Here is a 27,423-nt window from a genome sequence, read left to right as displayed (position 1 = left end):
ATTTCTGAGTGTCCAATTCACCAGGTAATCAGAACTCTTAAGGTGATATTTCCCCCTTTGGTTTTCAGGGAGTCCCTGCTTCATGTCAAAGTTCAAGGTCCGAGGCCAGACAACCTGCTTTTTTTCATACATGAAGTGTTTGAAAGCCTGATCAAGGAATCCTTCTATGGTGTTGCCTATGAATGCAAGATACCTTGTCCTGACTGTGTTAACCAGGTACATTGTAGATGTCACTAGTGTTTCTAATTACACAGATATCACTTAGTATTAAAGGTTAACAAACCTTAATTGTCAGTTCAAAAATAGAAAACGAAAAAAAAAAAACATAAAAAAAAATTAGAATACACAAGAAAATAGATAAAGTCTCTGTAACATTCTGCTGTCTGTGTCTTTCAGCATGTGTCTTTTGTCATTTTCATGTTATGTGCTGGTCCTAGAACAATTTGAGCATTTTTCTGTTCTATCAGAAATGGCTAGTGATAGTATCTGTCGTATTTATGGTATGCTAGCTCTTTACTACATTAAGCTTACAAGCTGGACAAGTCACAATATGTTCTTCATAAAATCATTGATTTATTTTCTGTTTTACAGTATGTGAAAGACCCTCACATGTTTAAGGAATCTGGTGTCCGGCGAGCCCTGGAACTTAAAGCACCATTCTTACAGTGTCATAAATACTTTCACACCTCTCCTGTCCTCAGTCTCCAAGGTAGGCTTAATATAGATCTGTCTCAAGTATTTAGCCCCCAGAGTAGGCTAAACTTAGATTGAATTATCACATGACACAAGTCTAGCCTTCAAGGTAGGCTAAATATAGGTCTGTCTCCTCACTCAAGTCTTTTGCCCCCAGAGTAGGCTAAACTTAGACTGAATTATCACATGACACAAGTCTAGCCTTCAAGGTAGGCTAAATATAGATCTATCTCATAAAGAAAAATTTGTTGTTCCATGTGAGAAACAATGTTTATATGAAATGCAAAACTTTTAGCTCACCTGGTCCAAAGAACTCGGAATTAATGAATAGCTGAATAAGTCAGGTGTGCGATGAAGGCCCTTGTTACAAAAGTAAAAAGTGGATGTAACAGGATTATATATATGAAAAAAAAATGTTCTGGTACTTTGAGAGACTCTCAGTTAAATCATTTATTATGTAAAAGTATTGTATCCTTTCAATACCAGATAGACAACCTATTTTTAAGGTCAGTCAACAGGACTTGGAAACCTTAGGTTTCACATGAAACCATAGTTTGTGTAACCTTAGTCATATAGTATTTGAAGGAATGATATGACAATGTTATATGGCAATTGTTTACAATTGAATGCTTAAATCCAAAAATTAACAGCACTCAGTCAGTATTTAATCCTAAAATAAGAATTACACATTTTCCTGCAGGCATTTTGGCTCCAGACAGCAGTAAAGACTATGAAGTTCATCTGAACAATGATGTTACTGCTCTCAAACAGATGCAGAGCGAGATGTCAGTGGGTAAGTAAATCAGAGATTATCTCCCTTAGATATCTTAGCCTATCATTGCTGAGATGTCAGTGGGTAAGTAAAACAGAGGTTATCTCCCTTAGATATCATAGCCTATCATTGCTGAGATGTCAGTTGGTAAGTAAATCAGAGGTTATCTCCCTTAGATATCATAGCCTATCATTGCTGAGATGTCAGTTGGTAAGTAAAACAGAGGTTATCTCCCTTAGATATCTTAGCCTATCATTGCTGAGATGTCAGTTGGTAAGTAAAACAGAGGTTATCTCCCTTAGATATCTTAGCCTATCATTGCTGAGATGTCAGTGGTCACAACAATAGACTGTGTAATTATTTGTACCACAAATGTCGAAGTCACAACACATATGCAATGTCAAGGTCACAACAAAGACGTTTATAACCTCTTCAATAAATTTCCATTATTTTAAGCTGCAGAAATAAAAGCAAACAGCTCACCTTGTTTCTGAATACATGAACACATAAACCCTCTGTGTCATTTATAATTTCGAAATTTTGTACTGATTTTGTAAATGTGTTACCCTTACCATAAGTTGGTAATGTAGTTTATTTAATTTTCTCGGGTAAAAATGGCTTGCACTGTAGAATATTCATATCTATAATAACAAGGTCACATCAACATTCATTGTTTTCTTTTGTTTCAGATATATTCATCTCCTACTGCGAAAAAGATGCACCCAAAGACAGGTCAAAGGTCATACACCCAGCAGATGTTTGCAATGACCTAGAAAAGGAGGGTTATACATGGTGAGATACATATTGTTAAACTGTTGTCATAGCATCTTCAATAAATGCTATCATGTACTTACAATGAAATAACAAATTAAGTATTGATGAGTCTATCAGGAAAGCTTAAAATCATGATTTTTAGCCCATGTCTTTGTGATTAGTGGAAGGCCTCAAATCATGATTAACCAGTAGCTATGTAGTAATTTGGAGTAACTGAAATCTTGATATTTGACCAATAGCTTTCAGATAATGTGAAGGACTAAAATGATAGTACAAACATTTCCACCAGCTTCCTGGTGTATGATAATTATCGATAAAAATCCTTCACAAAAAGGTCGACCAGTCACAGAGAAGTAACAATGGTGTGTTAAGTGTACTTGTTATTAAGGTTTATTCAGATCAGTATGATTAAGACCCACTTTCTTTGACACATATACAAAACAAGATTGTAGAAGGCCCTGAATGCCATGTTTACATAGTGATAAATGTAATGCTGTACTTTTACTATTACAGCTATTTTCCTCAGGGAAAGGATTTAACATCACGAGAAGAGATGGCCAGGAGGCTTGTGCATGCATCTGTTTTTCTTGTGTTTATCTCCAACAACTACGCAAAAGACAAAATCTGTTGTGACATGTACAAATATGCTGTGAACACCATGAAGAAAATGACAATCTGTGTGACTGTAGGGGAGAACTTCAACTGGCAGGGGAGTACCTCTCTGGGAGTCTTTATCAGTGATGTGGTGGGTGAATAGTGATATTTTGTGATATACATGTGTGATAGAAGGTCTTTCTTTTAACTCCATGCTGGGTAAATTAATTGATTGCAACATTAAATTTACTATATAGACCTCTGAATTTGAGTTACTTAGTCTATTGTTTGTGTAAATAATATCTTTGGTAATAAAACTAACATTATATTTTGTAGATTTTTGTTAATATGATCAACTCCAAGAAATCTGTGTACAAATCTAAATTTGATGAGCTATTAGATGCACTACAGAAGAATGAGCAGATCAGTGTTGGGAAGCAGGAAATGCACAGTAAAGCTTGTTTTATCAGCTACGCTTGGGTGAACTCCAACCAAGCTGTCCAGCTGGGCTCAACGTGAGTACATGGTATATGTGTTAGGTCACCTAGCTGATCTATCAATAAAGCATTTTGTCTCTACATCACTTTGACATTGATAAACCACAGGGTCCTAACATTTAACATAATATATCCTGGGTAGGTGTTTATATCTCACTATTGGTTAGATTTGTTTCATAAAAACTGATAGAAGAAATATTTCAATCATTAATATAGAATAACACAGGTGTGGTGGAGTGATGTGAAGAACAGAGATGTGTGGTTCTATCCCTGCCTGAGGAGGTTTGTGTTTATAGTGGTGAAGAACAGAGATGCATGGTTCTATCCCTGCCTGGGGAGGTTTGTATTTCTGTGGTGAAGAACAGAGATGTGTGGTTCTATCCCTGCCGAGGGAGGTTTGTGTTTATAGTGGTGAAGAACAGAGATGCGTGGTTCTATCCCTGCCTGGGGAGGTTTGTATTTCTGTGGTGAAGAACAGAGATGTGTGGTTCTATCCCTGCCAGGGGAGGTTTGTGTTTCTGTGGTGAAGAACAGAGATGTGTGGTTCTATCCCTGCCTGGGGAGGTTTGTGTTTATAGTGGTGAAGAACAGAGGTGTGTGGTTCTATCCCTGCCTGGGGAGGTTTGTGTTTATAGTGGTGAAGAACAGAGGTGTGTGGTTCTATCCCTGCCTGGGAAGGTTTGTGTTTCTGTGGTGAAGAACAGAGATGTGTGGTTCTATCCCTGCCTGGGGAGGTTTGTGTTTATAGTGGTGAAGAACAGAGGTGTGTGGTTCTATCCCTGCCTGGGGAGGTTTGTGTTTCTGTGGTGAAGAACAGAGGTGTGTGGTTCTATCCCTGCCTGGGGAGGTTTGTGTTTATAGTGGTGAAGAACAGAGATGCGTGGTTCTATCCCTGCCTGGGGAGGTTTGTATTTCTGTGGTGAAGAACAGAGGTGTGTGGTTCTATCCCTTCCTGGGGAGGTTTGTGTTTCTGTGGTGAAGAACAGAGGTGTGTGGTTCTATCCCTGCCTGGGGAGGTTTGTGTTTCTGTGGTGAAGAACAGAGGTGTGTGGTTCTATCCCTGCCTGGGGAGGTTTGTGTTTCTGTGGTGAAGAACAGAGATGTGTGGTTCTATCCCTGCCTGGGGAGGTTTGTATTTCTGTGGTGAAGAACAGAGATGTGTGGTTCTATCCCTGCCTGGGGAGGTTTGTATTTCTGTGGTGAAGAACAGAGGTGTGTGGTTCTATCCCTTCCTGGGGAGGTTTGTGTTTCTGTGGTGAAGAACAGAGGTGTGTGGTTCTATCCCTGCCTGGGGAGGTTTGTGTTTCTGTGGTGAAGAACAGAGGTGTGTGGTTCTATCCCTGCCTGGGGAGGTTTGTGTTTCTGTGGTGAAGAACAGAGGTGTGTGGTTCTATCCCTGCCTGGGAAGGTTTGTGTTTCTGTGGTGAAGAACAGAGATGTGTGGTTCTATCCCTGCCTGGGAAGGTTTGTGTTTCTGTGGTGAAGAACAGAGGTGTGTGGTTCTATCCCTGCCTGGGGAGGTTTGTGTTTCTGTGGTGAAGAACAGAGGTGTGTGGTTCTATCCCTTCCTGGGGAGGTTTGTGTTTATAGTGGTGAAGAACAGAGATGTGTGGTTCTATCCCTGCCTGGGGAGGTTTGTGTTTCTGTGGTGAAGAACAGAGGTGTGTGGTTTGATCCCTGCCTGGGAGGTTTGTGTTTCTGTGGTGAAGAACAGAGGTGTGTGGTTCTATCCCTGCCTGGGGAGGTTTGTGTTTCTGTGGTGAAGAACAGAGATGTGTGGTTCTATCCCTTCCTGGGGAGGTTTGTGTTTATAGTGGTGAAGAACAGAGATGTGTGGTTCTATCCCTGCCTGGGGAGGTTTGTGTTTCTGTGGTGAGGAACAGAGATGTGTGGTTCTATCCCTGCCTGGGGAGGTTTGTGTTTATAGTGGTGAAGAACAGAGGTGTGTGGTTCTATCCCTGCCTGGGGAGGTTTGTATTTCTGTGGTGAGGAACAGAGATGTGTGGTTCTATCCCTGCCAGGGGAGGTTTGTGTTTCTGTGGTGAAGAACAGAGGTGTGTGGTTCTATCCCTGCCTGGGGAGGTTTGTATTTCTGTGTGGTTCTGGGGGAGGTTTGTGTTTCTGTGGTGAAGAACAGAGATGTGTGGTTCTATCCCTGCCTGGGGAGGTTTGTGTTTCTAGTGGTGAAGAACAGAGATGTGTGGTTCTATTTGTATTTCTGTGGTGAAGAACTGTGTGGTTCCTGCCTGGGGAGGTTTGTGTTTCTGTGGTGAAGAACAGAGGTGTGTGGTTCTATCCCTGCCTGGGAGGTTTGTGTTTCTGTGGTGAGGTTTGTGTTTGCCTGTGTGTGAAGAACAGAGGTGTGTGGTTCTATCCCTGCCTGGGGAGGTTTGTGTTTCTGTGGTGAAGAACAGAGGTGTGTGGTGTGTTTCTGTGGTGAAGAACAGAGGTGTGTGGTTCTATCCCTGCCTGGGAAGGTTTGTATTTCTGTGGTGAAGAACAGAGATGTGTGGTTCTATCCCTGCCGAGGGAGGTTTGTGTTTCTGTGGTGAAGAACAGAGGTGTGTGGTTTGATCCCTGCCTAGGGAGGTTTGTGTTTCTGTGGTGAAGAACAGAGATGTGTGGTTCTATCCCTGCCTGGGGAGGTTTGTGTTTATAGTGGTGAAGAACAGAGATGTGTGGTTCTATCCCTGCCTGGGGAGGTTTGTGTTTCTGTGGTGAAGAACAGAGGTGTGTGGTTCTATCCCTGTGTTTCCTGGGAAGAACAGGTGTTGTGTTTGTGTTTATAGTGGTGAAGATACAGAACAGAAGTGGTTCTATCCCTGCCTGGGAAGGTTTGTGTTTCTGTGGTGAAGAACTGTGTGGTTCTATCCCTGGGGAGGTTTGTGTTTCTGTGGTGAAGAACAGAGGTGTGTGGTTCTATCCCTGCCTGGGAAGGTTTGTGTTTTGTGTTTCTGTGGTGAAGAACAGAGGTGTGTGGTTCTATCCCTGCCTGGGGAGGTTTGTGTTTATAGTGGTGAAGAACAGAGGTGTGTGGTTCTATCCCTGCCTGGGAAGGTTTGTGTTTATAGTGGTGAAGAACAGAGATGTGTGGTTCTATCCCTGCCTAGGGAGGTTTGTATTTCTGTGGTGAAGAACAGAGGTGTGTGGTTTGATCCCTGCCTGGTGTTTCTATGGAAGCTGAGATCACAGATTATTTACATACTGTTATAATTTTGTTCTTGCTCTGGATAGCATGCATTGGGTATCCTGCTTACCTTCTTCTTTAGAACTCCATAAGTTGGAGTCGTAAGGATATCTGTCATGTAGAACTGAATTAATGTTACCATGATTGAAATAAATAAAGGTCAGATCTATTGAAGAGGGCTTTTGGGACAAGGTCAATAATAAATTGTCAACTATCTAAATAGTTCCAATGTTCATCAACTATTCTTTTTCTTTAACTTCATCCTTTTGCTGTTTAGGAAAAAGGAGGAGGCTCTAGGATTTGGAGATCCTCGGGAGATCAAGACATTTCTGGAGGAGAATGGGGTGTCTTGTTGGATTGATGTTGAACAGATCAATGTGGTAACAATCAATATCACATACTTGTATTGGTATGACAGGACTGTGGATACGATTTCAGTCAGTATGTAGGGGGAGGGGAAATCATATCTATACCTGTGTCAAACATCCTGGATGCTTTGATACACCACGGCATCAACACACAGGGACTAAATACATTATAGAACCAACAAATGACAATAGATATATCATAGCATCAACACACAAGGACAAAATATATCATGTCATCAACACGCAATGATAAAATACATCAAAGTGTAAGATAGATAAACCACAATATCAGAACACATAATATCTACACAGCATCAGTACATAATACCTGTTACAGAGGCAATCATTGTGTTTGGTAGAGATCAAGAACCCAGGAATCACTGCTATAGGTCTTACTGGTTGTGTAAAAATAAACTCTCCATTCCTGCAGGGTTTATCATTCAGGTACTGGTAAACATAAGCTCTCCTTTGCTACTTAATCATGAAGGTACTGGTGAACATAAGCTCTCCTTTGCTACTTAATCATGAAGGTACTGGTGAACATAAGCTCTCCTTTGCTACTTAATCATGAAGGTACTGGTAAACATAAGCTCTCCTTTGCTACTTAATCATGAAGGTACTGGTGAACATAAGCTCTCCTTTGCTACTTAATCATGAAGGTACTGGTGAACATAAGCTCTCCTTTTCTAGTTAGTCATGAAAGTGCTGGTAAACATAAGCTCTCCTTCACTGGTTTATCATGAGGGTACTGGTAAACATAAGCTCTCCTTTGCTACTTAATCATGAAGGTACTGGTGAACATAAGCTCTCCTTTGCTACTTAATCATGAAGGTACTGGTGAACATAAGCTCTCCTTTGCTACTTAATCATGAAGGTACTGGTAAACATAAGCTCTCCTTTGCTACTTAATCATGAAGGTACTGGTGAACATAACCTCTCCTTTGCTAGTTAATCATGAAGGTACTGTTTAAAATGAGCTCTCCTTCATATATTGATCATTCAGGTACTGTTATAAGTAAGCTCTCCTTTGCTACTTAATCATGAAGGTACTGATATACATAAGTTTTCCTTCACTGGTTTATCATTCAGGTACTGGTAAACATGAGCTCTCCTTTGCTACTTAATCATGAAGGTACTGCTAAACATAAGCTCTCCTTTGCTACTTAATCATGAAGGTACTGGTAAACATAAGCTCTCCTTTGCTAGTTAGTCATGAAGGTGCTGGTAAACATAAGCTCTCCTTCACTAGTTTATCATGAGGGTACTGGTGAACATAACCTCTCCTTTGCTAGTTAATCATGAAGGTACTGTTTAAAATGAGCTCTCCTTCATATATTTATCATTCAGGTACTGTTATAAGTAAGCTCTCCTTTGCTACTTAATCATGAAGGTACTGGTATACATAAGTTCTCCTTCACTGGTTTATCATTCAGGTACTGGTAAACATAAGCTCTCCTTTGCTACTTAATCATGAAGGTACTGGTGAACATAAGCTCTCCTTTGCTACTTAATCATGAAGGTACTGGTAAACATAAGCTCTCCTTTGCTACTTAATCATGAAGGTACTGGTAAACATAAGCTCTCCTTTTCTAGTTAGTCATGAAGGTGCTGGTAAACATAAGATCTCCTTCACTGGTTTATCATGAAGGTACTGCTAAACATAAGCTCTCCTTTGCTACTTAATCATGAAGGTACTGGTAAACATAAGCTCTCCTTTGCTAGTTAGTCATGAAGGTGCTGGTAAACATAAGCTCTCCTTCACTGGTTTATCATGAGGGTACTGGTGAACATAACCTCTCCTTTGCTAGTTAATCATGAAGGTACTGTTTAAAATGAGCTCTCCTTCATATATTTATCATTCAGGTACTGTTATAAGTAAACTCTCCTTTGCTACTTAATCATGAAGGTACTGGTATACATAAGCTCTCATTCACTGGTTAATCATGAATGTACTGGTAAACATAAGCTCTCCATTGCTAGTTAATCATGAAGGTACTGTTTAAAATGAGCTCTCCTTCACTGTTTTATCATGAAGATGAAAATAAGCACTGCTTCCTTGGTCTTGTCATAAAGGTAGTCTTTGTTTATAATTATCAATAAAGTGATTATTTATACCCATCATTTCAATGCTCTGAATTCTTATCAATGTATGATATTTTGCGAAAATTTATTTTAAGAGCAGGAAGCATATCTCTCCCACAGAATGACCAGCTGTTCCATAGACTATCCAAGGGCCTGGCTGAGTCTCGTGTCATGGTGGCCTGCTTATCTGATGAGTACGCTGTCTCTGAGAACTGTTGTAAGGAAATCAGGTTTGCAATTCAACTGAAACTGCCAATCATTGTCGCAGTTGTTGGGACTGGAAATACCTGGAGGTGTTCAGAGGTAAAACCTGTATAGAAATATACAATGTATGATCACCACATAGAATTATGCAATGTATGATCACCATATAGAATTATACAATGTATGATCACCATATAGAATTATACAATGTATGATCACCATATAGAAATATACAATGTATGATCACCATATAGAAATATACAATGTATGATCACCATATAGAAATATACAATGTATGATCACCATATAGAATTATACAATGTATGATCGACATATAGAAATATACAATGTATGATCACCACATAGAATTATACAATGTATGATCACCATATAGAATTATACAATGTATGATCGACATATAGAAATATACAATGTATGATCACCACATATAGAATTATACAATGTCACCATATAGAATTATGCAATGATCACCATATAGAATTATACAATGTATGATCACCATATAGAATTATGCAATGTATGATCACCATATAGAATTATACAATGTATGATCACCATATAGAATTATACAATGTATGATCGACAGGTATGTTTGATAGAGGAACTTATTAATCCTTAATTTGGTAATGTTTGCATATTTAACAGAAAATTTTATGTTACAGGTTGGTTTCCATGCCAATGGTCTCCCTACTGTTGATTTCCAGCAACCTTCTGATAATTCCCACAATCGACTGTTGTCCCTTGTACAGGAAAGCATGCTGCCAGAACGTCAGGAGGACATTGAAGAGAAAAAACGAAAGATAGAACTGGCTAATGCCACTAAAGCTCAGATCTCTTTCCAGGTATGGACTATGTTATTTATTTGCTGTTTTTACTAATGTTACTTCTTAACCATATCATATCAACCTGTATTAATTTACCTGGGCAGTGAACCTGTATTAATTTACCTGGGCAGTGAACCTGTATTAATTTACCTGGGAAGTGAACCTGTATTAATTTACCTGAGCAGTGAACCTATATTAATTTACATGGGCAGTGAACCTGTATTAATTTGCCTGGGCAGTGAACCTGTATTTTAATTTACATGGGCAGTGAACCAGTATTAATTTACCAGGGCAGTGAATCTGTATTAATTTACCTGGGAAGTGAACCTGTATTAATTTACCAGGGCAGTGAACCTGTTTTAATTTACCTTGGAAGTGAATCTGTATTGATTTACCTGGGAAGGGAACTTGCGGTAATTTACTTTGAAATGAAACTGTATAAGTTAACCTGGGAAGTATTTACTTACTTTGGAATTGAACCTGCATAAATTTACCAGAGTAGTTAACACATGAATTAATAATTGTCTTTTTTCTTACTTTGTGTTTTAGTGAATGTATTTTATGTTTACATTTATAGGAAATGTTTGAGTTAGCCCAGAGGAAGTTTCTGCGAGAAATTGCAAGATATGCCAGTGAACAAGACATTGATACATATCCCCGACTTTTTGCAATTGATATTATGGCTAAGCCAGGTAAAGGTAAGATCAAAACCATGTTGTCAAGGTGAAGGACTGGCAAATTTTTAGCCCCCCTGGGCCAGTTAAACTCAAACGTACTTTTCAGACCCAGATGTCAAAGGTTGAGGTTATTGTTGCTGTTATAGAAAATTCATTTTGTGGTATAACTTGAGTTTGCTGTGGCCAATCTAGCTCAAACTTGGTGCAATGCTTCTTAACCAAAGGTGCTTGTTTCAGATAGGTTGCCATTCAGGTCCTAAGGTCAAAGGTCACTGTAACTATAAGTTAAAATCAGATTCAGTGTGGTAACTTGAGTTTGCGAAGCCCAATCTAAATAAAGATTCATACAATGCTTCCTTACCAAAAGTGCTTGCTTGAAATAGTGTTTTTTATATCCCAAATTTTAAGGTCAAGGTCACTTTTATTATATATAAAAAAAATCAGATTGTTGAATGTATTTTTAGTATTGGTTTCTTTTTACTGTCTTTCTCGATATTTGTGGCAGAGCATACTTTAAGTTATTGCCAGTAATCTGTCAGTCTAGGGTTTGTGTCTAAGAATGGGTTGGTGGGTAGGTGGGAACCATTTCCAGCCACATAGCAGTGGGGCCCTTATTTACCTGTCAGTGTCTTAGTTACACATTTGTATGTATTCTGATTTAGTGTTCAATATGAATATTATACAAAACATACCAGGAAGTAACTATTCAATTGTTTCTTATATTGATGTCATCTATTATATAAAACCAGACTAAGAGAAGTGTAATTGTTTATCTACCTGGTAGTATATAAAACTAGACTAAGAGAAGTATAATTGTTTATCTACCTGGTAGTATATAAAACCAGACTAACAGAAGTGTAATTGTTTATCTACCTGGTAGTATATAAAACCAGACTAACAGAAGTGTAATTGTTTATCTACCTGGTAGTATATAAAACCAGACTAAGAGAAATATAATTGTTTATCTACCTGGTATTATATAAAACCAGACTAAGAGAAGTATAATTGTTTATCTACCTGGTAGTATATAAAACCAGACTAAGAGAAGTGTAATTGTTTATCTACCTGTATATAAAACCAGACTAAGAGAAGTGTAATTGTTTATCTACCTGGTAGTATATAAAACCAGACTAAGAGAAGTGTAATTGTTTATCTACCTGTATATAAAACCAGACTAAGAGAAGTGTAATTGTTTATCTACCTGTATATAAAACCAGACTAAGAGAAGTGTAATTGTTTATCTACCTGTATATATAAAACCAGACTAAGAGAAGTGTAATTGTTTATCTACCTGGTATATATAAAACCAGACTAAGAGAAGTGTAATTGTTTATCTACCTGTATATAAAACCAGACTAAGAGAAGTGTATATAAAACCAGACTAAGAGAAGTGTAATTGTTTATCTACCTGGTATTATATAAAACCAGACTAACAGAAGTGTAATTGTTTATCTACCTGGTAGTATATAAAACCAGACTAAGAGAAGTGTAATTGTTTATCTACCTGGTAGTATATAAAACCAGACTAAGAGAAGTATAATTGTTTATCTACCTGGTAGTATATAAAACCAGACTAAGAGAAGTATAATTGTTTATCTACCTGGTAGTATATAAAACCAGACTAAGAGAAGTGTAATTGTTTATCTACCTGGTAGTATATAAAACCAGACTAAGAGAAGTGTAATTGTTTATCTACCTGGTAGTATATAAAACCAGACTAAGAGAAGTGTAATTGTTTATCTACCTGGTAGTATATAAAACCAGACTAAGAGAAGTATAATTGTTTATCTACCTGGTAGTATATAAAACCAGACTAAGAGAAGTGTAATTGTTTATCTACCTGGTATTATATAAAACCAGACTAACAGAAGTGTAATTGTTTGTCTACCTTTGTTATAGAAGCCGACACTGAGGCATCCAAAGAAGAAACAGAAACACAAAGGTCCTACAGCATCTATACCCTGTGTGAATGTGAACAGGTAATTCATACCCTGGACGTAGATCTAAGTCTATAGATATTTCCAATTGAAAACAGGTAATCAATAGTCATCATGAACAAGGTAATCAATACCTATTCTGGACAGATATCTGTACCCATTGTGACAGGTATGTGTACCCATTGTGACAGGTATCTGTACCCATTGTGACAGGTATCTGTACCCATTGTGACAAGTATCTGTACCCATTGTGACAGGTATCTGTACCCATTGTGACAGATATCTGTATTCATTGTGACAGATATCTGTATTCATTGTGACAGATATCTGTATTCATTGTGACAGGTATCTGTACCCATTGTGACAGGTATCTGTACCCATTGTGACAGATATCTGTACCAATTGTGGACAGGTATCTGTACCAATTGTGACAGGTATCTGTACCATTGTGGACAGGTATCTGTACCCATTGTGACAGGTATCTGTACCCATTGTGACAAGTATCTGTATCCATTGTGGACAGGTATCTGTACCCATTGTGACAGGTATCTGTACCCATTGTGACAGGTATCTGTACCCATTGTGACAGATATCTGTACCCATTGTGACAGGTATCTGTACCCATTGTGACAGGTATCTGTACCCATTGTGGACAGGTATCTGTACCCATTGTGACAGGTATCTGTACCCATTGTGACAGGTATCTGTACCCATTGTGACAGGTATCTGTACCCATTGTGACAGGTATCTGTACCCATTGTGACAGGTATCTGTACCATTGTGTACATTGTGGACAGTATCTGTATTGTGGACAGGTATCATTGTGACAGGTATGTGTACCCATTGTGACAGGTATCTGTACCCATTGTGGACAGGTATCTGTATCCATTGTTGACAGGTATCTGTACCCATTGTGGACAGGTATCTGTACCCATTGTGGACAGGATAACCCATGACACTTCCTTGAATAACATGTGTTGTGGAATTTGTACACAGATTTCATTCATGTTTTGAAAATACAACTTTTTAATTTTTTGTTTTTTGACTAATGTTTTCTTAAGAACCAGATATTATGATTATTTTTAGTCTGGTTAATTTTTGCTCATCTGCTAAGAGAAGTTGTTTTGTACACTAAAGAGCGTAGTTATTATAACTTAGTTATTTTTATAGTTGATTGGACAATAAAAACCTTAGTCAATTAGTTGTCACTTCATTATTGACTTTCTGGAGAAATTTTGTTGAGTAACATGTCATTGTTGTACAATGATTTTGTCTATTGATGCTTTCAGGGATGGCACAGTGTAGCAGATCCAATACTGTTGACACCTTCACAAGAAGCTGGAGTAAGTTTAAATTAGTAATAATCAGATTAAATATTTGCAAGGTAGTTTTAGCGAGAGCTACAATAATATACCTCATGCTTTTCTTCTTGCACAATTTTGTTCATACCCAATTTTGGAAGGTAACTCTGAGAAAGAAAGCTTTCTGAAAAACTTTTAGGATCAGGGACCCTGATGTGTCTCTGTTCAGTGAGATCAGGATCTCTGTTGTGTTCTCTGTTCAGTGAGATCAGGATCTCTGTTGTGTTCTCTGTTCAGTGAGATCAAGGTCTCTGTTGTGTTCTCTGTTCAGTGAGATCAGAATCTCTGTTGTGTTCTCTGTTCAGTGAGATCAGGATCTCTGTTGTGTTCTCTGTTCAGTGAGATCAGAGTCTCTGTTGTGTTCTCTGTTCAGTGAGATCAGGATCTCTGTTGTGTTCTCTGTTCAGTGAGATCAGAGTCTCTGTTGTGTTCTCTGTTCAGTGAGATCAGGATCTCTGTTGTGTTCTCTGTTCAGTGAGATCAGGATCTCTGTTGTGTTCTCTGTTCAGTGAGATCAGGATCTCTGTTGTGTTCTCTGTTCAGTGAGATCAGGATCTCTGTTTGGTTTCTCTGTTCAGTGAGATCAGGGTCTCTGTTGTGTTCTCTGTTCAGTGAGATCAGGATCTCTGTTGTGTTCTCTGTTCAGTGAGATCAGGATCTCTGTTTGGTTTCTCTGTTCAGTGAGATCAGGATCTCTGTTGTGTTCTCTGTTCAGTGAGATCAGGATCTCTGTTTGGTTTCTCTGTTCAGTGAGATCAGGATCTCTGTTGTGTTCTCTGTTCAGTGAGATCAGGATCTCTGTTGTGTTCTCTGTTCAGTGAGATCAGAGTCTCTGTTGTGTTCTCTGTTCAGTGAGATCAGAGTCTCTGTTGTGTTCTCTGTTCAGTGAGATCAGAGTCTCTGTTGTGTTCTCTGTTCAGTGAGATCAGAGTCTCTGTTGTGTTCTCTGTTCAGTGAGATCAGAGTCCCTATTACATTTGCTGTTATTTTGTTATTTGCTACTTGTATTACAATATATAGAACAAAATCAATTACTTAGTTTGGATTATATTGAGATACTTATGCTGTTACCTGTATATGGTAATAGATATATATATAACTGACAGGTGTGGCTGCTAGATCCATCAAAGTTCCACAATGAGACTATGGATTTGAATGACTTAGCCCCTTATCTTGCTCGAATCACGTTAGTGATGGAACACAACCCAGACTTTGTTCTAAGACTTCACAACGATGCAGAGGGTCAACAGTTCATCACACAGATAGAGGATGTAAGTATCAAGCCAAACTGCATTTAGGTCAAGATGAGGTGTGAATTTTGTCCCCAGTTTAGATCAATTATCCCTTACTCTGATGAAGTCATTGTGACCTTTGATCCCAGTTTAAGTCAATAATTCATTAGATATACAAGGTTTGACCTGCAACCCTGCACAAATTATCATTATTTTATGTTCAGTGAACGTGTTACTCCAATATGGACTTCCCACTGTCTTATGTATGAGATGATTTAACTATGGACCCATCAATTTGAAAAATTAAATGCAGCAGTTGAAGTATTTTTAAAGAATAAATTGTATTAATTTTTAATTTGACTGGATGAGATTTCAATATTTCAGTTAGCTTTGAACAACAACCAAGATTTTCAGAAATCTTATCACAAACTTCGAAAGAGAATGTTTGAGCTTGATTCTGAAGGAGAAAAGGGAAAGTTGAAGAGGTAGGTGTTTAACAATAACACGATTAAATGGTTAAGTTTACGTTGATTTATCAGTTGAATGCTGGCATTGTTTGTCTTCCATGTGGGAATATTGATTGAAATGTACATGCTAAGACTACAATGTTTAATTTCTTATTTTGTTACTGTACAATATAAACCTGCTGACACCATATTTGGTTACTTCACAATATAAACCTGCTGACACCTAATGTGGTTACTGTACAATATAAACCTGCTGACACCATATTTGGTTACTTTACAATATAAACCTGCTGACACCATATTTGGTTACTTTACAATATAAACCTGCTGACACCTAATGTGGTTACTGTACAATATAAACCTGCTGACACCATATTTGGTTACTGTACAATATAAACCTGCTGACACCATATTTGGTTACTGTACAATATAAACCTGCTGACACCATATTTGGTTACTGTACAATATAAACCTGCTGACACCATATTTGGTTACTTTACAATATAAACCTGCTGACACCTAATGTGGTTACTGTACAATATAAACCTGCTGACACCTAATGTGGTTACTGTACAATATAAACCTGCTGACACCATATTTGGTTACTGTACAATATAAACCTGCTGACACCATATTTGGTTACTTTACAATATAAACCTGCTGACACCTAATGTGGTTACTGTACAATATAAACCTGCTGACACCTAATGTGGTTACTGTACAATATAAACCTGCTGACACCATATTTGGTTACTGTACAATATAAACCTGCTGACACCATATTTGGTTACTGTACAATATAAACCTGCTGACACCATATTTGGTTACTTTACAATATAAACCTGCTGACACCTAATGTGGTTACTGTACAATATAAACCTGCTGACACCATATTTGGTTACTGTACAATATACACCTGCTGACACCATATTTGGTTACTTTACAATATAAACCTGCTGACACCTAATGTGGTTACTGTACAATATAAATCTGCTGACACCATATTTGGTTACTGTACAATATAAACCTGCTGACACCATATTTGGTTACTGTACAATATCAACCTGCTGACACCATATTTGGTTACTTTACAATATAAACCTGCTGACACCAAATGTGGTACCTTTACAATATAAACCTGCTGACACCATATTTGGTTACTTTACAATATAAACCTGCTGACACCATATTTGGTTACTGTACAATATAAACCTGCTGACACCATATTTGGTTACTGTACAATATAAACCTGCTGACACCTAATGTGGTTACTGTACAATATAAACCTGCTGACACCATATTTGGTTACTTTACAATATAAACCTGCTGACACCATATTTGGTTACTTTACAATATAAACCTGCTGACACCTATGTGGTTACTTTACAATATAAACCTGCTGACACCATATTTGGTTACTTTACAATATAAACCTGCTGACACCTTATGTGGTTACTTTACAATATAAACCTGCTGACACCATATTTGGTTACTTTACAATATAAACCTTCTGACACCATATTTGGTTACTGTACAATATAAACCTGCTGACACCATATTTGGTTACTGTACAATATAAACCTGCTGACACCTTATGTGGTTACTGTACAATATAAACCTGCTGACACCATATTTGGTTACTGTACAATATAAACCTGCTGACACCTTATGTGGTTACTTTACAATATAATCCTGCTGACACCTTATGTGGTTACTTTACAATATAAACCTGCTGACACCTAATGTGGTTACTGTACAATATAAACCTGCTGACACCATATTTGGTTACTTTACAATATAAACCTGCTGACACCATATTTGGTTACTGTACAATATAAACCTGCTGACACCATATTTGGTTACTTTACAATATAAACCTGCTGACACCATATTTGGTTACTTTACAATATAAACCTGCTGACACCTATGTGGTTACTTTACAATATAAACCTGCTGACACCATATTTGGTTACTTTACAATATAAACCTGCTGACACCTTATGTGGTTACTTTACAATATAAACCTGCTGACACCATATTTGGTTACTTTACAATATAAACCTTCTGACACCATATTTGGTTACTGTACATTATAAACCTGCTGACACCATATTTGGTTACTGTACAATATAAACCTGCTGATACCTTATGTGGTTACTGTACAATATAAACCTGCTGACACCATATTTGGTTACTGTACAATATAAACCTGCTGACACCTTATGTGGTTACTTTACAATATAATCCTGCTGACACCTTATGTGGTTACTTTACAATATAATCCTGCTGACACCTTATGTGGTTACTTTACAATATAAACCTGCTGACACCTTATGTGGTTACTGTACAATATAAACCTGCTGACACCTTATGTGGTTACTGTACAATATAAACCTGCTGACACCTTATGTGGTTACTATACAATATAAACCTGCTGACACCTAATGTGGTTACTGTACAATATAAACCTGCTGACACCATATTTGGTTACTTTACAATATAAACCTGCTGACACCTTATGTGGTTACTGTACATTATAAACCTGCTGAAACCTTATTTTTGTAAAGCAGATATCCTATTATTAGTACAACTTTGTGAGAACTTGTTGGATGATCCTTTTACTTAAACTTGTATAACATTTGTGAAACTAAAATGAGATTAAAATTGTTTGAAATCCCTGACCATGTGAGAGGTGTAGTGGTCCTATATGGTCCTGACACACCTGAGACTATAGGCAATGTGAATTATTCTCAGACTCATATCACAAATATGATATGAATGAAGACTCATCTAAGATTAATGTTTGGCAGTCATTTTATTTTTGATTCATAATAATTAGGGTAAAAGTTGAAGTTCAACTGTGAAGAATGTGTCCCCTAATATAGTAGCATTATAGGGGGAAAAAACCTGCATGGTGTAATACTACAAATGTACAGTTTTACCCATAAATCTACCAACTTCAGGCACTGACACTAAAAAACCATTGTAAAGAAATTAATGGTTATCATTTGATAATAAGGAAATTAAAAAGTAAGAAAATATAAGAAATAAGTCAATATTAGTATTGAACTGCTTTCAGTTGGCATCCATAGCCATTCAGGCACATTTGTGGAAAAATCCTATAGATTATAAAGACAATCTTCATGTAGACTGCATCTTCTTCTCTGTCCTTCTACGCAAGAATTTACACAAACATATGTCATTCAGTCTCATTGTTTTATGTAACGGGTTCCTAAAGACAAAAAAACAGAAGAAGTATTTGATTAGGTACAAAGAAAAGTGTTCTTGGTGACCTTTCAGTTTTCTAAAACAAAGGCTTTTTAACCTTTCAGGTGTCGTCTGCCAAGTGGTAAGATCGTGTGGCTGTGCAAGGATCACTCCATCAAACTCAAGGTCATGGTTTTGAGTGAGGAATCAGCAGAGAACAAACACAAAGTTGCTAACCAGCCCTGGTTAGATGCCATGTTGGACTGTTTGAAAGTTCAACAAAACGCTCCGTTTGAATTTAAAGAGAATAAGAAAAGTAAAAGACTCCAAAAAAGTAAGATAATTATTGTGATATATCTTTCTGAAAAATAGAACTTTTTTCTCTTTTCTATCAGAAGTTATGTACACATCTTCATTCATGTAGTTCTAACAAGTTAGGCTGCATAGCAGTGTATGTTTGAAAATATGATGTTGTTAGACTTTGTTTAGAAATTAAAGATAAATATTTTCAGGCTGTGAAATTCAGAATTAATTGCAAAGAACTTACATAAATTAGATGAAAAATATATATATAGTATAATTGATATACCGTATTGTTAAGATTTAATATATATTCTTTAAAACACATATTTTAAATTTTTACATTTACTACAATTAGTGTAAAATCATATATATCTTTAGGAGGCTCAAATTTCACAATTTTCCGCAAGTGTACATCTTGTTTTGTTGGCATTACATTTTATGGGTAAATCTCCATCATAATATTCATAAGTTCTATAATATATGTCAACTTTTATCTATTTATCATATCACGGACATATAAATTCATGGATTCAGACTGCACATGAAATCAATGAGAATAAATCCCTCGTGAATTTGCTAATTTACATTATATAATATTACGTTATTTGTGAGATAAAATGTGACGAAATTGGTTCTGACATAAATTTTGGCATTTCTTTTTGATAGTCAAACCAGAGGTGAAGGATATTGAAAAGCACTTGAGACGGTCAATGTCTCGCAGTGCTTCCATCATGGAAAAAGAACAGCTCTCTCTGGCTGTATCTTCCTTGAAAGCTGAAACATCTGCAAAAAGTGAGGAAAAACATTCAGGGACCACTATCTCCAATGTGTCTTCTCAAAAGTATGAACCAATGACAACAACAGAATCTCAGAGGTCATCAAAAATCTCCCTCACAAAAAAGGAAACAGTCTCAGAGTTAGCAAAAATACCACAAACAACAGAACCCATTAAAAAAACCAAGGCAGATGAGAAAACTAGTGATGGAAATCTTAATGAAGTCAAAATAGAATCACAAACTGATAAGGAATTATTACAAGACAATAACCCACCAAGCCAGCACCAGCCGGATAGAAAAAGACATAATTTGTCAGAACAAAAACACTATAAAACTCAGGCTCCTCCCAAACCCCTCAGACAACCACAAAACACACAGAAAAGTGCTGCATGCATACTGCTTTAGTAAAGAAAGTGATGCATGCATACTGCTTTAGTTAAGAAAAGTGCTGCATGCATACTGCTCTAGTTAAGAAAAGTGCTGCATGCATACTGCTCTAGTTAAGAAAAGTGCTGCATGCATACTGCTCTAGTTAAGAAAAGTGCTGCATGCATACTGCTCTAGTTAAGAAAAGTGCTGCATGCATACTGCTCTAGTTAAGAAAAGTGCTGCATGCATACTGCTCTAGTTAAGAAAAGTGCTGCATGCATACTGCTCTAGTTAAGAAAAGTGCTGCATGCTTACTGCTTTAGTTAAGAAAAGTGCTGCATGCATAGTTGAATAGACTTTCTCTGACATTTCACAACTTAATCAAGAAAAAACAGATTTCCCCGAATATCTTTGGAAAGATATGTTTGTCAGAAAATATCACTTTATGTTAAGTCAACTTCATAACATAAGTATGTCTTATTTTGGTGTCATCATGTATTTCATATTGTTATTTTTATCATCAATTCATTCACCATTATTGTGTAGTTTACACATGTGAGAAAAATGAGGAAGAATAGTATTCAGACATGTGTAGATGATGTCACCTGAATAATTCCAACAAGTCTGAGTAAGGCGAGACAAAATCGAGTTATCCTTAACTTGGAAACTGCACCTTGGGGTATAACTTTTATCTGCATCATTCATCAGGGATTGATTGTGTCATCTGTTATTTACCTGTTATATACCTGTTATATACCTGTAGTACCTCACCTGTGTTTTGTTTATTCACATGAAGCCAGCAATCCTTCAGTCCAGTTGTTGTAGAGCCTTGTATTGTTACTTACCTATATTTTAAAGATTTTACATATACAAAGATTTTACACAAAGATTTTACATATACAAAGATTTTACACAAAGATTTTATGTGTACAAAGATTTTACATGCACAAAGAATTGCCTTCTGTTTATAACAACAGAGCTGTCCGTCCTTGCCTGCACAGTCCTGCAGGATATGTCCTAGATATTTAATGTACCTGTGATTGACTTAATTTATTGGTGTTTGGACTGATATTTCTACTCGTTAGTAAGTTATGTGTACATCATCAATATTACTTACATTTTAGCTATATTTATATGATGTACTTATTTAGTGTATTTTGACTGTGATGTACATCTTATGATGTACTTATTTAGTGTATTTTGACTGTGATGTACTTCTTATGATGTACTTATTTAGTGTATTTTGACTGTGATGTACCTCTTATGATGTACTTATTTAGTGTATTTTGACTGTGATGTACTTCTAATGATGTACTTATTTAGTGTATTTTGACTGTGATGTACATCTTATGATGTACTTATTTAGTGTATTTTGACTGTGATGTACATCTAATGATATACTTATTTAGTGTATTTTGACTGTGATGTACATCTAATGATGTACTTATTTAGTGTATTTTGACTGTGATGTACATCTAATGATGTACTTATTTAGTGTATTTTGACTGTGATGTACCTCTTATGATGTACTTATTTAGTGTATTTTGACTAATGTACTTCTAATGATGTACTTATTTAGTGTATTTTGACTGTGATGTACCTCTTATGATGTACTTATTTAGTGTATTTTGACTGTGATGTACTTCTTATGATGTACTTATTTAGTGTATTTTGACTGTGATGTACCTCTTATGATGTACTTATTTAGTGTATTTTGACTGTGATGTACCTCTTATGATGTACTTATTTAGTGTATTTTGACTGTGATGTACTTCTTATGATGTACTCATTTAGTGTATTTTGACTGTGATGTACTTCTAATGATGTACTCATTTAGTGTATTTTGACTGTGATGTACCTCTTATGATGTACTTGTTTAGTGTATTTTGACTGTGATGTACCTCTTATGATGTACTTATTTAGTGTATTTTGACTGTGATGTACTTCTTATGATGTACTTATTTAGTGTATTTTGACTGTGATGTACTTCTTATGATGTACTTATTTAGTGTATTTTGACTGTGATGTAACTCTTATTCCAATATCTAAATTTTCTTATACGCATTTTTATTTTGATGTGCTTGTATTTTAACTGTGACATACCTGATAAGTTATGGTGAAAAGGTGTAATTAGAATATAGCTATAATTTCAATTCTTACCTGAGTTATGCCCCTTAATACATCTTACATGTATATATATACTAATTTTGTAGCCTCTACAGTGAAAAGTCTTCTCATCCTAAATGCGAGCGTTATAAGTTAGTCTCTAAGAGACAGTTATTGTATGCCTTTAGATTTGATCAGCTCCTCATCTGTAATTGGTCAGTCCATCTATTGATCTGACAGTTATTAAACACGTTCAGTAGGTATGATATATAGAAGTACTTTTATCATTTCTGAATATACATAACTTGTCACATTTTCTCAAATTCAGAATTTATACATATTTTACATCTTGCCACACAGAAGACATTATCTAACTTTTAATATATTTGTTACATCTTTACTGTAAAGAATACATTTTCTATCCTTTTATACATCTTGCTCCACAGAATACATTTTCTAACCTTTTATACATTTTTAAAAAGACATCGCCAATGTCGCAGTTGTTGTCAATGAGGGATCTTTGCCTCTAGCTTTGATAACTTGCATCCTTGCTCTACGGAACATATTTTTTCATTATGATAGTTATAGCCTATGTCTATTTTGTTCCTGGGTGTGGACAGGTCTTAATATTACCCAAGACTATCCACACTTTTAGCATTGTGATATTTTCTCCCCGCAGTGTAGACTTGAGTTTAGGGATCATCTGGTCATAAAAATGTTTAAATGTCACATCCTGTGATGTCACATTAACAATGTTGACCATTGAGATAACTATGGTACTACATACATACATACCTAGAAACGCTTTGTGTCTTGTTTGCCAAGAATTTCCCGCCACAGACCCAGGTATCTCCAGGAGTGTAAAAGTTTTATTCATCATTAATTAGGGTACATTGCTTTTGGTTTTCATGTTTGTGATATTTTTGTGAATTGAATTTTCATCATTGCTATTTTTTTAATTTCTATTGCACTCTTCTTATGTGTTCAATATTAACTTTGAGATTATATATTTCATTATGTGTATATTCTTAGCTCACCTGGCCCCAAAGACCAAGTGAGTTGATGCCGTGGTGTGACGTCTGTCTGTTGTTTACAGTCTGGCATCAACTTTTTCCTTTAAACAACTTCTTCTCAATAACCAAGAGACCAAATGTTTTGATATCTGGCTGGTATGTTCCTAATATGAAACACAACAAATTTTGAAAAAAGAAAAGACATTGACTTATTTTCAAGGTCACAGGGGTCAAATTTGTTAAAACATTTCAACAACTTCTTCTCATGAACTAATAGGTGTAGAGGCATGATATTTGACTGGTATATATATACCAAGTGAGTACTGCAGGCCCATTTGGCCTCTTGTTGTAAATTATTTTTGATGTATACATATTGAATATTTTTTTATTTTATCTTTACATTGTATATTGATGATATTGATTGATTTTTATAACAACTACATAATAATGTATTTTAGATATCTCATGACTTCACCTACCATGTTAAAGGTTTTCATGTCAGGGACACCACTGTAAGTACAGGTTTTCTATTGACAAATTGACTAAAACACAATCTTTTCCTCATTGGAAATGCCACAAACTAGCTGCTACTGGTTGTTGTACTTGTATTCTCAGGACCAAAAAAGAATACATATTCATTATCAAAATTATCGTGGAAATCTTGAAAACATGAAATGCACAAAATTACAAATAAATTACTCGGGTCACATAGAATAATTATGTAATTATGTATGAATTGTTCAATTGTTCCTGTTATTTTAGGTTATAATTCTGCTGGTCGAAAATCGTCATTGTTACAGCTACTCCTCCAAAATGGCTGATGGCACAGCACGTAGAATGTCCTAAGTAAGGCAATGGTTCCTGGAGATGTTTATATTTTGGCAATCATAAGCAGAATGTTGTGGATCATAAAGTGCCGTGAATCTTTCAGCTTTAGCTAAAGCTCTGTGTTGCCAACTCACCTAAGGTCAACTTGATATTTGCCATATCATATCCTGTTCAAATGTAAAAAAAATGCTGAGGTTGGTGACACAGCTGTCAACAAAAAATTCCAGAACAAAGCTGTTAATGTTTGGCTTCACTGAAACTTCCTAATGTTGACATGTTTATTAAGTGAAAGGCTTTCAACAAAAGTTTCTGGTCTGCAGGTTTAAAAAAAATTGTTGTGTTCAAATGTGTTGAAGTTAAGCTAAACTGAAGGTTCTCAACAAAACGTTTTATCCAAATCCTTTTATTTTTTACCATTCTCTCAGATACAATTTTTGGTTACAGAAATGTATCAAAGGTTTGCAAGGTCACAGTTAAAGATGGGAAAATTGGTTAATGGATCAGTCTGATCTAGATAAATGAAGGCCACAGCTGGAGATTATGTACATGACAATAGGTGACAAAATATCATATATTTCATTTGAGCGTCACATATCATAGTACATAGTAATTAAATATTGGTTATATTAACAGACATAAAAGTGATATCCAGTCGATACAGGCTTATAAGACACTTGTAAAATTATGATCTTTGCACGTATTGATATGATGATATAACATCTTAAGTACTTTAAAGTATCTAAGTATTAAAAAGACTGTCTGGAAAGAGGCAGACAACCAATATGGAGTCAGGTAAAGACACACAGTTAAGACTGAGGTTTAGAACAAAAATACAGCCTACACTAACTGGTTTATGCACACATTCAAGATAAAATTATTCTGTATTATGTAAATTTATGAAATATATTCTCTGTGATAGCATGTTTTGTTTATAAAATATTTTCATTTTGTTTCCTAATGATAAAGTAAAAGTTTTTCCATGTTTTCATCCGGGTTTGATTTCTAGAATGCACCTAAAAAGGTGTGGGATTGGATTACCTGCCTGACAATTTAGTTTTTTCCCCCTGATACGGGTGTCATATCATAATACGCAATCAAGAACAGTCATGCATATATCATCATATTTAATTAATGTTTACATCAATAACAACAAATATAGTGTTATTAACATGAGAAAAAAATACTACATTATATATCATAATTAGGTAATGACACCTGGCCATGGTACAGTACACGTATTATATAACAGGAGGGCAGGGATCACACCTGCCAGGGAGGAGACCTGCTGGGTACAGGTAAATTTACCTGTATTATATAACAGGAGAGCAGGGATCACACCTGCCAGAGAGGAGACCTGCTGGGTACAGGTAAATTTACCTGTATTATATAACAGGAGAGCAGGGATCACACCTGCCAGAGAGGAGACCTGCTGGGTACAGGTAAATTTACACGTGTTTCAGTCTATCAAACTGTACCTAAAGACACTGATGAACTAAACTTCTCTATATATCAAATATATGAGTCATATTATTGATGACTGGCAGTTCTAAGACATATTACACACAGATATTTAAAAATTAAATCTTATTTTTTGATAAAGGGATGTATGGCAAACCATTTTAACATTTAATCCTTTTTTCTCTTTAGGTGAAATGTACATTAAATTGATGTCACTTAAGTGAAATTGAACAAACAGTTGGGTGTCTGAACTCCCACCCTCTTCAATAGATTTGGACTAGCCCATTTATTAACAAATTATTTTACATTTACTATCTCTCCAGTCAGAGCCAAACACATAATGGAATTAAAAATCTATTTCACTCATGTGAAAAAACAGTAAACGGGGGGAAAATCCATTTCTCTCCAGGGAGCTTTTGACCAATCTTCAATACCTCTTCTTAAAACATTTCTTCTATAAGAACATGCGATAGAAATATGCTGGAGTATCAGCAGAAGTTATAAAAATTAGCCGACACTTCAGATTCGGGATTAAAAGTTGTAGAGGGATATCAAGCTAATCCCATTGCGTCGGACTCTGACGACGAGAAAAAAAGGACAGGGTCTTACCACGGGCGAACAGGAAAGTGAAGGCGGCATTCGATCCAAAAGGCAAGGAAGGGGCGGGGAGAAAGTCGGGTTTTTCACTACAAAAATCAGCAGCGAGGGACCGTGTTCAGGTGTTTTGATACACAACAGCATCCAAGACCGCGGGACCCACCTCCTTGGCCAGGAACTTGTTATGCGTGCAGGAGAACTGGTCATTGGCGATCTGAGTGTCCAACAGTCCAGGGAGTCACGACCGCGCGTTCGACTTCTATGCAAGTAGAGCCCGAGGTAGTTAACGTGTACTCTAAAATTGTGAAAATCAGTAAAGTACGGACCTCTCAAGGATATTTCGTGTGTAAGGTCAAAGGTCATAGTAATAGATGGATAAGAGGACAGAGGTTTCGCCGGTGGGCTGCCTCAAAGGTAGTATTTTTTGGAAATCTAACGGTATAAGTCAGCATAAATTGTCTGTGATTTCCGAGGGTTACAAAGCTCTCATCTAGGGAATCCCCTCGGCTCTGCTTGCCTCGTGATAATCCTGATTTCGTTCAAGCTGAAATTAAAGAGTTGATACGATTGGGTTGTGTATCGGTATCACGGGTACAACCAGATGGTGTTAATCCGCTCACGGTTACGGAAAGTATATCTGAGAGACCACGCCTCGTTCTAGAGTGTAGACAAGCCAATCGTTTCCTACAGTGTAAATTTATATACGATAATATAATCGTGGCTCGTGTTGACCTTTTCTAAATTTTAATATACATAATCCGCTTACCATTACAATGAAATATTCCCGGAGCACAAGAAATTTTGGGATTTTGCTTATATATATATATAACAGGTTACAATCTTATGATTTATCTTGATGATTATGTTGAAGGTCAAAGTTCAGAGGAGGTGGCTAATGTGGCCAATGGATATGTACAGCAGTCCCTGTTTCATTGTGGCTCATGACAATTGCCAATGGTAGGTTTCCAAGAAAGTCACGTGGTTAGGTTACACTTGGTTTATGACTGAAAGCGTGGTCAGAGTGACATAAGCAAGGTTGGAACAATTAATAATCTTGCTTTCACATACTTTGAAAC

General features: G+C 36.6%; 1 protein-coding gene across 1 annotated transcript in view; it reads left to right on the top strand.

The window, feature by feature from the left end:
* The window catches only part of LOC132559485 (uncharacterized), a 70,611-nt gene extending 50,230 nt beyond the window's left edge, over positions 1-20,381 (top strand). Inside the window, exons 45-60 of the mRNA XM_060224112.1 lie at positions 69-216; positions 592-709; positions 1,394-1,486; positions 2,155-2,257; positions 2,753-2,984; positions 3,170-3,348; positions 6,795-6,897; positions 9,088-9,270; positions 9,855-10,034; positions 10,594-10,714; positions 12,593-12,672; positions 13,920-13,973; positions 15,098-15,262; positions 15,608-15,708; positions 19,023-19,231; positions 19,867-20,381. Of these exons, the coding sequence (XP_060080095.1) occupies positions 69-216; positions 592-709; positions 1,394-1,486; positions 2,155-2,257; positions 2,753-2,984; positions 3,170-3,348; positions 6,795-6,897; positions 9,088-9,270; positions 9,855-10,034; positions 10,594-10,714; positions 12,593-12,672; positions 13,920-13,973; positions 15,098-15,262; positions 15,608-15,708; positions 19,023-19,231; positions 19,867-20,381 (2,584 nt within the window). The remainder of the gene's footprint in view (positions 1-68; positions 217-591; positions 710-1,393; positions 1,487-2,154; positions 2,258-2,752; positions 2,985-3,169; positions 3,349-6,794; positions 6,898-9,087; positions 9,271-9,854; positions 10,035-10,593; positions 10,715-12,592; positions 12,673-13,919; positions 13,974-15,097; positions 15,263-15,607; positions 15,709-19,022; positions 19,232-19,866) is intronic.
* Positions 20,382-27,423: the final 7,042 nt, after the last annotated feature.

Source organism: Ylistrum balloti, unplaced genomic scaffold (genome assembly GCF_031769215.1).
Source record: "Ylistrum balloti isolate Yb309-2 unplaced genomic scaffold, AGI_CSIRO_Ybal_v1 Utg370924, whole genome shotgun sequence".
Lineage (NCBI taxonomy): Eukaryota > Metazoa > Mollusca > Bivalvia > Pectinida > Pectinidae > Ylistrum > Ylistrum balloti.
This window is presented reverse-complemented; position numbering and strand designations above follow the sequence as displayed.